The 17,379-nt window shown below is 43.8% G+C and overlaps 1 protein-coding gene across 1 annotated transcript; it reads right to left on the bottom strand.

The window, feature by feature from the left end:
- Positions 1-6,471: 6,471 nt before the first annotated feature.
- On the bottom strand, positions 6,472-6,990 carry LOC133751320 (ubiquitin-like protein 3). The gene has a single exon (XM_062181307.1). It carries the CDS (start codon positions 6,988-6,990, stop codon positions 6,472-6,474), a length of 519 nt encoding a protein of 172 aa, XP_062037291.1.
- Between the last annotated feature and the right edge of the window lie 10,389 nt (positions 6,991-17,379).

Below are 17,379 nucleotides of genomic sequence, written 5' to 3'. Positions count from 1 at the left end.
ATATGTAGGACATAGACAAATCACATTTTTATCATGAACCCAGGTGCAGCCTATCCACTTCCAAGCTTGAGCGATCATGCTAGGGGGTTTCTATGCTCTGCCAAGTGTGATGTAGTGGACTGCTATTGTCCAGCTGTTTTAGATCATAGTTTCAGACCAGAGTCTCACGGTGTGGGGGGGGGCACCTTCCCAGAATGGAGTCTCAGGTTCTCCAAAATGGAGTTCCTACTGTCAAGGTGTTACTTCAATGCAAAACATGCAGATTCAAGACCCATGAATGGCTGCCTTTTGCCCTGCTATCTAGAGAGTAAGGAGACTCAGTTATGGATAAAGAAGCAGGCTTCAAGAGAAACAGAACTGAAAGTAAGGGGGCGGGGGAGTGTCTGCTGGGTTCCTGGAGCTTTCCGTGTTTTGGTTCCAGTCCATCTTGAGTTTCATTGGATCCCTATCCTTGGGTCCCTTGAGACCCCAGTTCCTGGATTTTTATACAATTTTCCCTTTGAACTTCAGCTAACTTGAGTTGCTTTCTTTCATATGCATCCAAAAAGTACACAGAGCCAGAAATTACTCTGTTCCTGTGCCCAGACCCTGGGTAGAGGGCTAGTGAGTAAGAATATTTGGTAATCAGGTAATAGAGACAAGTTATTAGGCCCCTGTGAGATCCAGCCTAGAACCCTAGTTTATTTATATTTACTTTATTAGCAATTAATCTTCTAGCTCAGAAATCCCTAGTGGGCAGATTTTCTATTTCAGCTTTGAATTCTTTGAAGAGATCATTCATGCATTCATTCATTCTGTATTTACTGAGTACCTATTGTGTACCAGGGGTACAATAATGTGTTAAAAATAGTAGCAATAGGCTGGAGCCGTGGCTCACTTGGCTAATCCTCTGCCTGCAGTGCCGGCACCCCAGGTTCTAGTCCTGGTCGGGGCGCCAGGTACTAGTCCCAGTTGCTCCTCTTCCAGTCCAGCTCTCTGCTGTGGCCCCGGGAAGGCAGTGGAGGGTGGCCCAAGTGCTTGGTCCCTGCACTTGCATGGGAGACCGGGAGCAACTACCCGGCTCCTGGCTTTGGATCGGCATAGCGCCAGCCATAACGGCCATAAGCAGAGTGAACCAATGGAAGTAAGACCTTTCTCTCTGTCTCTCTCTCACTGTCTGTAACTCTCTCTATGTCTCTCTTTCTCACTGTCTGACTGGCAAAAAAAAAAAAAAGTAGCAACAATAATAATGATATAACTTACCATTTTTAAGTACATGCTTGACATACATTATTTTGTGTAATTCTCACAACACCTTGTAAATTAAATATCACTGGTCTAGTTATTAGATAAGAGAACCAGAACCTGGAGAAGCTCATCAATGGGCTCAAAGCCACAGCAAATCACAGTGCAAAATTTCATGCTCTGAACTGCCTGACTCCAAAACTCGGGCTTACAGAAAGAATGAAGCCAATCCCATGTGTGCTTTTTCTTTCCAGTTTCAAGGCTTTTGGGGAATAGAGAGTTCACACAACCTGTAGCCCTGATGTTAGGAATCCTGTAGATGCTGGTAGTGGGAAAGTGTGCCTTTGTAAAATGAGTCATCAAATTTGCTCTATGACAGAAGGTCTGGTTGTTAAAGGAAACATGATGAAATGTCTCACTCATCACTCATGTGGACAGGGTCTGAGGCCTACACTGAGGTTCTTTGTATTGTGGTGCAAGGGAAAAATAGGATCTTGCAAAACAGCTTGTTTATGCCAGCAGAAATAGGTTGAGTCAATATTCAACTATTCTTCATTAAAAGTAGTTTAAGAATCAAAAACAGAATGCTATTTCCTTAATATTTTAAAAATAAATTCTAAATCATGTCCAGCATTATAATAAATAATGAAACACTAAAGTATTTCCACCAAATTTGGCACAAAACAGAGATGCCTCCTTTCACCACTGAAAAACATTTTTAGTTTTTCACTTGAAAGGCAGAGAGGCAGAGAGACAGAGAGATCTGCCAGTTGACCAGTTCACTCTCCAAATGCCAGCAACAGCTAGGTCTAGGCCAAGCTGAAGCCAGGATCTTGGAACTCAATCCAGGTCTCCCACATGGGTGTCGGGGACCCAGGCACGTGGGCCATCATCTGCTGCTTCCTGGGGGTGCTTTGGCAGGAAGCTGGAAGTGGAAGCGTGGCCGGGACTCAAACCAGGCACTCTGATTGCTGGCGTCTCAAGTGGCTCCTGAATGGCTATACCAAATGTCCAGCCCTCTCCACATTTACATTTTCCAACATTTTAGGCTTTTGTTGTTTTATCTTATTATCTTTGAACTTCTTCTTGCTTTATTTTATTTATATTCTTATCACAATCTTCTGCAAGACACACTTATGAGAAGTTTTTTAAAATATTTCTCTTGGTTTATGAATTTTTTCATCTACATCAGACTCAGTTCTTCTTTGTCTCCCTCCCTCTCTCTCTCTCTCTCTCTCTCTCTCTCTCTTTCTTTCTTTCTTATCCCTGGCTGATTATAGTTTGCTTGTGCTGAACGTGCACTTTTTTCTAGACCTTCAGATGGCTCTGACAGTGAGAATGAATTCTTCATGATTCCCATCCCTTTATTCTATTCTCAAATGATGTTACATATCTGGTACCAGGAGTTGGTTAATTTTTCTTGTTGGCCAGGTATCCTGTTTCCATGGTGAGCATCTCTGGATCTCTGAGAGTCCCTGGGAACTGTTAGATCGTCCACTGAGATCTTGAGGAATCTTGGACTACACTCTGTTGAATTTTCCCTTGATTTTCCATGGTCTGTGTACTTCTTGAATCTGTTTTTCTCCAAGTTAGGGACTGTTCCAGGGACTGTTACTGAGAATTTCCCCTTTGTTCCTGGATATCCTTGTGGCAGGTAGGATCAGGAGCTGTGACGCTGTGACGCTGTGACTTGTTCTCTCAGAATCTTTTGTTTCTTTCCTCAATAGCCACGTTCTGAAGTTTACAGCTAACAGTTATACTTCTCTTCTTATTCTGTTGCTGCTGGTCAATTCTCAGAGGTATTAATTTTTATCTTTTGGGTGATCATCTGAAAGAGCAAAGTGTGATTATATAAAATAGTAATTTTTCAGCATTTATAGAGGTGATCATATGATTTTTATTCTTTATTCTGCTGATGTGATGTATCACGTTTATTGATTTGTGCGGGGTAAACCACCCCTGAGTCTCTGGGACAAATTATACTTGGTTGGGATGATTGATCTTTTTGATGTGTTCTTGAGTTTGCTTTTTAATTTGCTATTTTTTTTTTAAATCTATGTTCATCAGGGATACTGATCTGTAATTTTACTTTTTTGTCTATGTCTTTTTCTGGTTTAGGAATCAAGATAATTCTGGCCTAGTGGTCCTTCCCTCCCTTCCATTCTTTTAATAGTTTGAGGAGAATAGGGCTTAAAATGTTTATTTATCTTATTTATTTGAAAGGAAGAGAGGCAGAGAAATACAGAAAGACTCACAGAGATTTTCCCTCTACTGTTTCTCTCCCCGAACTCCTAGAACAACCAGGACCGAAGCCAGTAAATCAATCCAGATTCCCAACTGCGTGACCCATCATCATTGCCTCCCAGGGTCTGCACTAACAAGCAGCTGGGTAATGAACAGAGCCAGGACTTGAACCTATAAGCTACAGGTGCCCCAAGTGGCATCTTAACTGCTACACCAAACACCTACCCCAAGAAGAGTTGGTTTGAATTCTTCCTTAAAAGTTTGGCAGAATTCAACAGGGAAGCCATCTGGTCCTGGACTTTTCTTTGTTGGAAGACTTTCAATTACTGATTCAATCTCATTATAAGTCTATTTTGGTGAGTTATATGCATCCAAAAACTTATTCATTTCTTCTAGGCTAACTTGTTGTTATATAGTTGTTCACAGCAGTCCCTGATGGCTCTTTGTATTTCTGTGGAATTGTTGTAGTAGCTCCTCTCCCAGCTTGGATTTTATTCATTTGGGTATTCTCTCCTATTTTGCTTGGCTACTCTAGTTAAAGATCTATCAGTTTTGTTTAATCTCTTCAGAAAGTCATCTCTTTGTTTCATTGTTCTTTTGTATTATTTTTAGGTTCTATTTCATTTATTTCTGCTTTGATCTTTATTACTTATATCCTCTTACTCACCTTGTTTTTTTTAAATTTCCTGGTGGTAATTAAATGCACTACAATATTTTTATTTAGTTTACATAAATACTCTATAAGTACAGCTTGCAGAAAGAAAATGTTTAGTGCTATTTACATTCATTTTAAAACTCTGCTCTATACAAATTTTGATCAGTATGAATAATATCTTTGTAGATACTATTTTTTTGATACTTTGCATCAAAGCATTAACAATGAATAAAATAACCTAATTGCATTTAGACAAAGCTGACCATTTGAAACCATTTACACTTCATGTTTGTAAGGGTCAAGGACACTTCTTATAAGGACAGTACATAATGTCAGCCTGCAACTTCATTTTTAAAAAGGCTAAAGTTATTTATATGGAATATTGTTCTATATACAAAATGCCAATCTATATTTAAGTTCTATAGTTAGGTATTTTATAAGTCTTTTATTAAATATATTGCACATATTATTTGTAATTTTACCCAGGAAGAATTTTTTCCCAATGAAAAAATATAAAATCTTTCATATTTTTACAGGTTTAGATGAAACTAGTTCATGCTTTGGTGCTGTGCAAATTGTTTTTAGCATACCAATCTTTAAATTATTGATATAAAATAAAAGAAGGGCATTTTAATCACATATGCCTTTAAAAAATCAGCTTTTTATTTTAATACAACTGCAAGCACTGATGCCCAATGAAAACTACATAAAGAAACAAAACAAGTTAATATGGAGATCTATTTTTTGAACGCTAAGAATTTATCTGAACTCTAATGAGTATGCCTGACACTGGGACACTGTTTCAGATGAGCAGTTCTTGAGGAACATTTCAACTTATTGATATTCAAACACATAAAACTGATCAGTCAACGAGGTTTTCTGTTTCTGCACAGTCCTGAGAGCCTCTGGGCGACTGGAACCCCCTCCCACATTCAGGCTCGGAGGTGTTCGCTCACCCCGTCCGGTGCTGTCTCAGCAGGCACTCAGCTCCTGCAGGACTCGGAGTGCGTGTGTTGACGGGAAAAGCTTGGTTTGGTCAGCTTTAACAATGGGCACGTTTTGTGTCTGTGTTTCCGTTAGTTGCTGTGAGAAGTCACACTCAGGGCAGCGTCCTGTGCCCACGCAGCCACCGCGGCCGACAGCGTTGAATCCACCCAGCGTTTGACTCCCTTTCCATTTTTTCCCCTCTTCAGTAACTACTTGGGGTCTCCCAGCATGGAACTGTATATATGAGATTTCTAGGTACCACAGACTGCTATCCATTCTCCTGATGAGGAAAATAATGTCAATGCTTTTTTAGTGCAAATTGTATTTGGAACATCTGATTTGTTAGCTCTGGTGATGAAAACTCGTGGCAGCAAAGTGGTTTCTGCTATGAGAGAGAACTTGGTAACTTTTTTCCTGGAGATTGACTGCATTCAAAAACATATATATATACACATATATATGTATGTAGATAAGTTTTATATATATATGCATATATATATATATATATATATATATATATATATATAAGTTTTTAAGCTTTCTATTCAGTGAAAGAAATGCATAGGAGAGTGAGGGCCTCTCTAAAAGAGAGAGGGAAATCTGGATTCGTACCAAGTACCAGGGGCCAGCCACGTGGAGAAGCATGTAGGCCAGAAAGCATGGAGCTTACTAATTGTAAGTGGGGTCCCCCTTAAGACAGAAAGAACGTATCTGACAGACTCTCTGCTAGTAGGTGGTGATTGGCTGCCCTTATGTAGATTATAAACCTGTTTAGCTTGAGTATAGAGAATTATAATTTAAGAGCCCATTAGGAATTTTATTGGCAATAACAGTTTCCAGAAAGAATCAAAAGAGGCAGGTACAGCGTGTCTGCCTTAAGGTGCAGCAATTGTGATGTGACAAAAGCAAAAGGCTTTACTTCTCTTTTTGCTTTGAAGAGGTCCTTAAGGTTTCTGATTGGCTTACAGGAATAGTCAGGTGTGTCTTTTGAGTTCACCTGTAAGACTTAAGAGGTATGGTCCCTTCCATTTAAGCCGCAACTGCTCTGAAGAGGATCTTTCTAGGAATGGCTCGCTCAGGAATTCCTAATATTGGAGTTTTTGTCAAAAGCTCCCTAAGTCCTTGGAACACCTTCTGTAGCTTCCCTGTCCAGCACAGGGTGTCTGTGTCAGGGGCTTTTTAAGCAAACACAGGGCTTAGAATCCAAATGCTGGAAGCCATATTCCATGGAATCCTGTCAGCAGGTCCCAGTGTCAGAGCTTCTGTTAGAAGCCCCTTAACGCTTTGGAACAGCTTTTGTAGCTACCCTTTTCAGCACAGTGTCTGCATCAGGGCAAAAAACCAATATATTTTAAAACTGCTCAACACAAACAATAATGCAAGAAATTAAAAAAAAGATAGTGAAGAATGTCCCTGGTTCTTTTTAGCTTCATGAGCAAAGACGACAGTGTCCGTGCGGTAGTTCTGCTCTGGGATGCACAGGTAGGCTGCGCGGCCAGGTCTCTGGAGCCACTGGCCTCCCCTGTCCTAGCAGCGTGACAGCCAGAGCCGGCCGCCCACAGGATCACACAGCAATCACTCTTGCCCGTCTTCTCACGGTTCCTCTGATCCTGGGAGTTTGGCTCCCAAAGCGTCTCTCTGGCCACCAGATGCATCACTGTCCTTTTGCCAAAAGGAAGTTTCAATGTTCCTAATGTGACATTTCCATGTAGAAATCGTCCTTGATAGAATGGAATATTCGGACTGCTGACCTGTGCATCTTCCGAGTCCACTGGCCAATTGTCATACACACGCTTTGCAATGGCAGAAGCAAAATCCTTAGGAGAAAACAGGAACTCTTTTGTTTTTCCGCTTACTAAGATGAGGCACAGATTTATCATATCCCCGGGACGTTACCGGACCTCACCTTGGGTTTTATTTGTTCTTGTTTTTCTAGGTCCTTCAGATGCATTGTTAGGTTGTTTATTTGATATCTTGTGGGTTTTTTTTTTTAATGTTTCAACACTTACTGCTAAAAACGCCCCTCTGAGTACTATTTTTGCTATAGCCCATAAATTTTGTTATGCTGTGTTTCCATTTTTATTAATTTGAAGGAATTTTAGAATTTCCCTTTTGATTTCTTCAATGACTATTGTTCTTTCAGGATTGTGTTGTTCAGTCTCTGTGTTTGTGCAATTCCTTGAGTGTCTTTTGCTGTTAATTTTGAGGTTTACTCCATTGTGGTCAGAAAAAAATTCATTATATGATTTTTTTTTTTTTGGTCTGTTGAGACTTGTTTTGTGGCCTAATATATGGTCTATCTGAGAGAATGTTAGATATGCTAGTGAAAACGCGTGTTCTATAGCTGTTGGGTAGAATGTTCTGTCAATGTCTGTTAGGTCTATTTAATCTACAGGGTACTTTAACTCTGTTTCCTTGTTGATTTTGTTCGGATTATCTGTCCATTGATGAAAGTGGGGTGTTGACTTCTCCCATTTTTATTGTACTGGAGTTTATGTCTCCCTTTCTTTCTTTCTTTTTTTTATTTGACAGGTAGAGTTACAGACAGTGAGAGAGAGAGAGAGAGACAGAGAGAAAGGTCTTCCTTCCATTGGTTCACTCCCCTAATGGCCGCTACGGCTGGAGCTATGCTGATCCAAAGCCAGAAGCCAGGAGCTTCCTCCTGGTCTCCCATGCGGGTGCAGGGCCCAAGCACTTGGGCCATCCTCCACTGCTTTCCCAGGACACAGCAGAGAGCTGGACTGGAAGAGGAGCAACAGGGACTAGAACCTGATGCCCGTATGGGATGCCAGCACTGCAGGGGGAGGATTAACCTAGTGTGCCACGGCGCCGGCCCCTCTCCCATTATTTCTAATAATGTTTGTTCTATGAAATCGAGTGTACTGGTGTTAGGTACATATACAATGCCAGTTGTTGTTTTTTCTTGTTGAATTGATCCCTTGATCATTATACAGTGATCTTTTGTGTTTCTGTTTACAATTTTTATCTATTTTTTAAAAGATTTATTTATTTTACTTTAAAGTCACAGTTACACAGAAAGAGAAGGAGAGGCAGAGAGAGAGAGAGGTCTTCCATTCACTGGTTCACTCCCCAGATGGTCACAACGGCTGGAGCTGCGCCAATCCGAAGCCAGGAGCTAACAAATTCCTCGGGGTCTCCCACATGGGTGCAGGGGCCCAAGGACTTGGGCCATCTTTCACTGCTTTCCCAGGCCATAGCAGAGTCTAGCTGGACAGGAAGTGGAGCAGCCGGGACTAGAACCGATGCCCATATGGGATGCCAGCACTTCAGGCCAGTGCGTTAACCCACTGCGCCACAGCACCAGCCCCCTGTACAATCCCAATTTAATGAGAATTCCCTCACAAGGGACCTGGTGCTTTCTCTTGCAAATGTTAGTATTCTCTCTTTCTGTTGTACTTTTGCATTCTAGTTAGGATCTTTTCTGGTTGGATCTGTTTGGGGTCTTAAGAGCATGTCCATGTCCTCTAGATGAAGGGAGTTTTTAGCTATTACGTCACTGGATAGCTTTTCTAAGCTTCTACTCCCTTTGGATTTCCACAATTCAAATATTTGTTCATTTAATGATGTCTCAAAGGTCTTGAAAGTATCTTCATTTATTTTAATCTTTTTTTGCTTTTTTTTTTTTTTTTTTTTTTTTGCTTTACTGGGAGAATTCAGAAGACCTGTCTTCAAGTTCAGGTATTCTTTCTTCTGCTTGACCTACTCTGTTGTTAAGGCTTTTAACTGTATTTTCTATTTGACTTACCTTCCATTTCTAAGATTTCTTTTTGGTTCTCTTTTAAGATCTCTCTCTCTTTGCTGAATTTATTGTTTATATTGCATGTTCATCAAATTTCATTCAGCTGTCTGTATCTCTTTGTCTTGCATCTCTTTGAACATCCTCCTAGTCCTTCTTTTGGATTCTTTATATCAGGCATTTCATCAACCTCCTTCTCTCTGGGATCTGTTATAAAAGCGTTATTTTATTCCTTCAAGGGGGCCACACTGCCCTGCTTCCTGTGCACCTAGGTTGATATTTGCTGCAAAGGGTGGAGTAGTTGTTTCTACTGCTTTTAGTGAATGGTTCTTGTGGTCAAAGGCTTTCCCTGATGCTGTGTCTTCAGATACGGGTTTGGTAAGCTACTTTGGCTTTATTTCAGCTGTGTGCTGTAGTATGTCTTTTTCTCTTCTACAGCAGTTGATGGCAGGAGCAATGGGAGCAGGGGGTGCTCCTCCAGTTCAACAGAGTGGGACAGGATCCAGGATCACAGGGGTGCCAGCCCTCAGTCTATGGTGGTTGAGGTTATGAGAGTGCCAGCCCAGAGTTCTGGAGGGGTCATTCAGGTACCCAGACTAGCAGGGGCACAGTCAGGATCACAGTAACAATGGTCCAAAGCCTATCGGGAGCACACAAGTCCCTGTAGTGCCAACCCCAAGTTTCTGTATAATATCTTGGCATCCCTTCACCTCTTCTTTCCCCTAGACAGTTATTCTCTGTATTTGCTGTCTGGGATTGGAAGAGGAATGGAGTAAGCAATCCTATGCCACAGTACTAGATCATACCCGGAGTCCACAGCCAAGGCTGCCAAGACCCATGCAGCATGGTATAAGGTCAAGGCCCACTTTGTTGTGGGCAGCCTGCTGCTGAGGTGGACTTAAAGCTCAAGGCCACTGCAAGCAACCAGGTGATGCTGGCTATCATGGAAGTCCAATTGACTGAGGTTATGACTTTCCACTTGGGACTCGGCCAGGAGCTCCACCCACAGGCCCTGGTCTGAGGACAGTGACCATTAGTATATAGCTAGTGATGATGTTACCAGGTCCAATACAGGGTCCTGTGTTCACTTTGATGCCCTACTCCCAAGTGACTGGAGTCTTGCTCCTTGCTGTTTTCCCACAGTGGAGAAGAGGAGGTAAAGGCAGTCCCTTGGCTGCCCCAGCTGGTATTAAGCTGGGTTATACTTGAGTCTTACAGTTCCAGTGTCCTGTGCTATCTTGTGGGTGCACACCAAGACTGCAAGTGACTGGGAGTGATGCACACCAAAACATGCATCCATCCTATCAGGACACAGATTTCCATCAGAGGCTCTGTCTGCAAGTGCTGGCTTGGAGATAGGAGCCTCTGGTTTATATCTATAGTGAGACCAGCACTAAGCTTCAAGCCAATGTCCTGAGCTCACTTTCCCACCCTACTCCCCAGAGGCTAGAGTCCTGCTCTGCTGTCTGCCAGAGGGTAGGGGATGGATGGTGGAGGTAGTCCTTTGGCCACCCAGGCTGACCCTAGGTTGGGTTGCACCTGAGCCTCACCATCAGTGGCTCCTGCACATTCTCAGAGTATATATGAGGCCTGTGCGATGGTGGTGGTGATACAGGCCGAAACAAGGCCACCCCACTGGGGTGCATGCCTCTGCCTGACGCCAGGGCAGATACAGGGATTTTGTGAGCACTGTCTGGGGGATAGAAGCCTTTGGGCTTTATCAGGGGCTGGATTCCTCTATGGTAGGCCTGACTACCTACCAGTCCTTTTGTCTATTCATATAAACTGAGAGTGATTTCTCTCTATTTTTTAAGATTTATTTATTTATTTGAGAGGCAGGGTTACAGACGTAGAGAGGGAGAGACAGAGAGAAAAGTTTTCCATCTACTGATTCATTCCCCAAATGGCTGCAACGCCCAGAGCTGGGCTGATCCAGAGCCAGGAAATCACACATGGGTTCAGGGATCCAAGCACCCTGGCCATCCTCCAGTGCTTTCCCAGGCACATTAGTAGGGAGCTGGATCAGAAGTGGAACAGCTGGGAATCAAACTGGTATGCATATGGGATGCTGGTACGGCATGCAGAGGCTTAATCTACTATGCCACAGCATCAACCCCCACTTCATTAAATTTCCTGCAGCCCTATGGAACCATCTCTTGTGGAGTGCTGGAACAGGAATGGCACAACATTGTGATGCAGTGGGTAAAGCTGCCATTGGTGATGCTAGCATCCCATACAGGTGCTGGTTCTTGTCCTGGCTGTCCACTTCCAATCTCCTCCCTGCCAATGGCCTGGGAAAAGCAGTGGAGGACGGCCCAGGTGCTTGGGCCCATGCACCCATATGGGAGACCCAAATCAAGTTCTTAGTTCCTGGCTTTGGCCTGGGCCATTGTGGCCATCTGGGGAGTGGACCAGTGGACGGAAGATATTTCTCTCTCTCTCTCTCTCTCTCTCTCTCTTTCTGTAACTCTTTCAAATAAATAAATAAACAGACAAGTCTTTAAAAAAGAGGACGGTCAAGTGAGGCATGCTCCATTTCAATTCTAGTGTAAACTGTGAGGATTGAGTTCGGGAGTGACTATAGGGAAGAGGTGGGCTGTGGCAGAGCTGGGAGGAGCTGCAGACTGGGTTCATGCTGAGCAGTCAGTGTTTGCCCTGCCTTTTAAAATAACTTGAATGTTTTTCTTTATTGCGAAATATAATTTGCAAATGTGATTTTCTTGCAATGTGATTTCTATGTGGGTGAGTCATGTTCCACCATACAGATAGCACAGAGATGTATTGGGATGACGTTATGTTAGATAACTTGTTGGCAGATGTGTATATAGATGGGGAAAATGCCTGAGGACTCCAAAGAATGGTGTCAGAGCGCAGATAACTTGGAGATCTCTGCCCTGAGCTAGTTGGCTCTGAATTAATCACAGCTGGAAAATGCAGATGGGAGAATGTCTCACAGACCCATGGCTGCGCTGGAATGATGTTCTTACCAGAGTCAAGTTTATTAAGTCTACGTCTTAGAAAAGCTTAACTGTGTTCTATAATTTGAGCTTGTGGAAAACTTATTTAATATTCCACTGCCGTGCACACACACACACACACAGGTGTTGAGTGGCTGAGGTTTGGCAAAGTTGAGTCGATGTGAAGAGTTGAAGTAGCTGCTCACACATTTCTTTTGACTTATTGGACGCAAGAGATCATCTGGTCCGTCGTCTCGCTTACTTGGAAGACATACTCATGGCAATAAATACTAACATGTTAACTCTGATCCTTAAAGACAGAGTGCACTGTCCTCCTTACAACAAAATCACAGTCGCCACAGGAAAGCGTGAATTCTGGCACTCACACGGAGGAAACGTTCCATGGAGTTGCTTTCCTACTCTGGAAGATTCTCAGAGAATCATTTCATGTTGGCTGATTCTGCAAGGAATGACACAAGGCGGTCTCCTTGCTGTAAATGCTGCAATGTCTGCAGCCACACTGCCTTCTCTGGCACTGCAGAGTGTGACCCTGTGCAGGCGTGCACACGCTTCCCCTTGGCTTCAGTTGTAAAGACGAGGGGTGCCGAGTGGGACTCAGCTGTGATGGCGATTTAAGAGACTTCCAAGTGGCAATCCGATCAAATATTAGATCAAATGGTGGTGTGGTTTCTCAGATAAAAACACAAGGAACTACCGCTGCCTCCCTTCTTTTCCTGCTGTGGTACAGTCTCGTAAAAGCACACGTGTATTAAGAGAAGTTTGAAACACGTAGGGAATTACAATCCTCACAGTGAACATGAGAACTGAGATGTGAATCTCTTGTTTCTGTGGCTATTCTCTAGGTTTCTTTCTTGGACATGAGTTTCTCACCGGGTTAAGATGGGTATTTTTCATTCAGAATATCTGTGGTTGCAAGCCAAATTCTTTGTATATACTTAAAAGGAATTTCTAAGGGTAATTTTAATTGACTTGACTATTGCCTGAAGCATGTGACAAAGATTAAGGGAACTCACTGATACTTGCATGCTGCTCTGTGTATCCCACCCTCCTCAGGGTGGCCCATGGAAGGGTCTGGCCCATGGAATGAGAATAGAATGATGGGTGTCGTTTCCAGGCCAAAGCGCATGTACACCCTATCTTCTCACACAGTCAGAGGGGAGGCTTATGTTGACAATGATGATGGTAGAGTTACAAGGTAGAAGAAGCCTGTATCCTTGAGTCACCTTTTGGAGGCAGCCTCCCTGGGGAAAGCCTCAACCAACATTAAATGATGACCCGACCAACACAGAAGCCTCTATTTTACTCAGATCTATTGTATGATAGAAGTCTGGTGTCATCTCCCTCTCCCTCTCCCTCTCCCTCTCCCTCTCCCTCTCCCTCTCCCTCTCCCTCTCCCTCTCCCTGCTGGCATTTCCTGTCCTTTGGAACCCCCGTTCCCACCTCCACTGCCACTCTCAGGTAAATCCAACACTCCATTCTTGTATCTTTAAGGCAAAGCAGGGGGCTGGAGGCAGTCCTGGAAATCAACATGTGATTGTCAAAGCTTACCGCTCACGTGACACTCCTGTTCGGAGTTTCCGTTTCAGTGTGCTCATAAACTCGACAAGAGGATTCACCCTGCTAAAAAGCCATCTTGAAAATGCTAGGTATTATTTGGGAGATAGAATAGGATAATATGGTCCGATTCTTGATTTATGTAATTAAATATGTCAATTTCACTGTGGTCTGAACGGAACACTTTGACTTTCAGTGCCTCCTGGATATATTTGAGAACCTCTGCGTCCTGTTTCCAGGGGGGAGTGGTCCTACATACAAGAGTGACTGTTTCCATCCATTTACCCATTCAACAGAAAGGTCTGGAACATCTGCTATTTATTAGTCAGATATGTTGCAGGGCCCAGAATGCAACCGTACTGGTTTATGCAGTAATAACTAGCCCTATGTAGCTATTTAATTTAAATAAAGAAATAAAAAATTCCCAGCCTCAGTGACGGTAACCACATTTTAAGTGAAGAACATTTCCATCATCCAAGAATCTCTAGATGGCACTTATCTAGGAGAAAGAAAGACTTATAAACTTACCATTTCCTTTTTACTTAATAATTATTTCCATGAAAGTTACAAAATGTGAAATAGGGGTTAAGAAGAAAGGATGCATTATGCTTCCCCAGGCACCGGGAAGTCTTTGCATTGGGGTTGGCATTCATCTGAACCAGGCCCTAAAAGATGAGAAGGAATTTTCTAAACTGCAAAGGCGCGAGGGAGGGTTTTCCATATGCAGTGAGGAGCAGAAGCAAGGACAAAAGGCAAAACAAGGTTCATGTGACAAGGTGAGAGGAATTCAGTGTGGTTGAAGAAGAAGCATGCGAGAGAAAAGACCAGAACGAGACTGAATGTGGCAAGAGCCAAGCAAGGAGGAGCTCAGCAGGGTGTAACACGTCTGGATTCCATCCTGTGTTGACGGGAAGCCAACACGAATCTTTTAAGCAGGAGGGTGATAGAATCAGACTGACACTGTGTTGTCAACTGCTGACGTTACCACTGTCCAAGGATCAGGTTGGAGGCTGTGGCTGGTCCCAGCAAGTGAAGACAAAAGCATGGTTAACCGAGTTGAAGAAGAAAGTAAATTCTAGAGACATTTCTATTTTCGAATTACAGAGTCAGGATATAAAATTATGGAGGAGATTTTGCCCCCTAATTCAGCTGGAGTGTTGGTACGAGCCAGGCGACAGGAGCAGTATGAGTGTGTGCTGGGTCACGGTGGGTGACTCAGCCTCTGTGCACAGAGCATGACAAACACAGGGCCTGGCGTACATCTCTAGCCTGGCAGCCTGAGGCCACGCTCCTGAGAAAGTGATGTGTGCAAGTGTATCAGCCCATTCAGGAAGCCCTCTGTGACCTCCTGAACACGTGGCCAGCTGAAGTTAGAGGAAGACCACTTCCGCCCAGGAAGTCCATTTCACTGAAGGGGCTCTTGGGATGCTGCTTCTTTCCAGCGCACATTTCACCTCTTAGCTTTTGCCCTGCTCTCTCTATGTTGTGCAGAGGGTGAGGCATTCAGACTTCATGCAGTAATGCCTCTGATAAAAGGATCTTCCAAGGCTGGTTAGCACCTGCTGGTGAGGAGCTTTGGCTCCCCAGCTGGGGTGAGATTTCTCACTCAAATCTCTCAGAAAGGGGCAAAAGCGTGAATGGTAGACTCAGCTGCCTCCCACTTCCCTCTATCAGCTTACCACCGACTCTGGCTTCCTCTTTAATTGGGTAAACATCCTTTTCTTATCCCTGTTTTCCCTTCAACTCAGCACTTTCCTAATGATTTCCTGTTTCTGAGCAAAATCTTCCAAGAGACCAAGCATGAAGTCAGGCAGGCCGTGGTGCGGGAATTTGCCCAGAATATGGGGAATTCAAGAAGCAGCGGAGGGTGGAGTATCCAGGAGTGCCATCCACTCCCTGGCCACAGGGCCATCTGTAGTGACGAGACATGGATGGGCCAAGAAGTCTCCATGGAAATTTCCACCTATAACCCCATGAGAAGACAGCACTGGAGGTCCTTTTCTCGAAAGAGAGATGATCAAGCTTAGAAGTCAAGGTTCCTCACCTGAGCAGGTGGGCAGCTTCTGAGCAGCACAGGGCTTCTCTGTGATGGAAGGCTCAGAGTGCTTCCGAGTGAACCCACTGGCGGGACCTCTTGTACCCCCGCAATTACTTCCTGGGTCACTGGCACTTTCGTGGTGGGAGGAGCCTTCTTCTCCTGGCCATACATTTGACAGCGTCGTAGTCCTTTTTGTGCTCAGGAACCCCTGAGACTGGATAACTGATACAGATCAGGATTCATTTCTCACAGTGTAGGGTGGCTGCGAGGTCCCCAGCGTTGACATCTGGATGGTGCCTTGAATCCTGCTTCCTCCAGAGGGAAAGACACCGTGTCCTCATGGGGCAGAAAGCAGAAGAGAGCTCACCCCTCCTGCAAGTTCCTCCTTATAATGGCCTTAGTCAGTTCATGAGTGCGCAACCCTCAAGACCTACACACCAGGCCCTACCTCCCAACACTATTGCACTCAGGGTTACATTTCCTACACATACATTTAAAAGGATACATTCACACCATAGCAATAGTTAACTTTTTGAGATGTAAAATGTCTTTTTTTTCCCAGAGGCCTTTTATTTATTCATTTTTTTAATACTTATTAAGCCATGAAGTCACAGGGAATGGCTTCTGGCAACCCAGGCTCCTCTCCATGTGTTCTGACAAAGTGGGCTTCTCTGGGTGGAACAGGCCGGTGCTTCAGATGCACCCAGGGACCTTTCTCTTTGGCTTCCTTCTTTTTCTGATTGTTTTTCTTTACAGATTTCAGGAAGCTATCTTGGCTCTTAGAATACTTAATAGGCTTGAGGAGCACATTGATTCTCTTGGCAAGAATCCTGCTCTTAACTTGTTTGTTTACAATGCCGACAACACAGATTCTTCCAGCTTTGCCACGGTAATATTTGTGGGTCGTTCCTTTTTTAACAGCCCCTGCTCCCTGTTGTTTACAATGTCACCTTTCTTGTAGATTGTGTGTGTGTGTGCATGTGTGTGTGTGAGTGTGTGGCCAAAATAATAACTGTGCTTTCTATAAGGCCCAGAGAACAGATAGTGGCCCATTCCCCTTGCATTGGTCATTTTGATGAATTGCTGCAAGATGGTGGTTCCGATGGAAAGTGCAAACTGTCTTTCTTTCTTTCTTTCTTTTTTTTTGACAGGCAGAGTTAGACAGTGAGAGAGAGAGAGACAGAGAGAAAGGTCTTCCTTTTTCCGTTGGTTCAACCCCCAAATGGCCGCTACGGTCAGCGTGCTGTGCCAATCCGAAGCCAGGAGCCAGGTGCTTCCTCCTGGTGTCCCATGCGAGTGCAGGCCCCAAGCACTTGGGCCATCCTCCACTGCCTTCCCGGGCCACAGCAGAGAGCTGGACTAGAAGAGGAGCAACCGGGACAGAACCGGCGCCCTAACCGGGACTAGAACCCAGGGTGCCAGCGCCACAGGTGGAGGATTAGCCAAGTGAACCGCGGCGCCTGCTGCAAACTTTCTAAGGATGCTTTTGTTATATTGTTCAAATTACTGTATACTGTAAATCAGTGCTTAGTAGAAAAACTGGTGAAAAATTCAAACTGTATTAGTTGATGTAAAATATTAAGCAGCAAGTTTACTAATCTTGTCCTAAAGCTGTGTTGAGTCAAAGTCTGCAAATGATCAATTTTCCATGGGGTTAAGACAAATGCTTTGCTTGTGCATCTTCTCATAGAAGTAGAACTAAAATTATCCTGGTATTTTTACTGCATACTAAGCATAATAGAAAACTTGTGCTTTGTTTAAATTGATTTGTAGGTCCCCCAATCTCCCTCTTCTTTATTCATGTTGAATAAGCAATGACTGAACTGGTTGTGCTTGCTAAGTTCTTGCCAAGACAGGCTGTGATACACAGGTCATACACTAAGCCTGACTGGAGGTAGGCAACATCCATGCTAGATTGCAAGACATTTCTAGGGGCATCATC

Source organism: Lepus europaeus, chromosome 2 (assembly GCF_033115175.1).
Source record: "Lepus europaeus isolate LE1 chromosome 2, mLepTim1.pri, whole genome shotgun sequence".
NCBI lineage: Eukaryota > Metazoa > Chordata > Mammalia > Lagomorpha > Leporidae > Lepus > Lepus europaeus.
The sequence above is the reverse complement of the archived record's forward strand: the minus strand, read 5'-3'. Positions and strand labels throughout refer to the sequence as shown.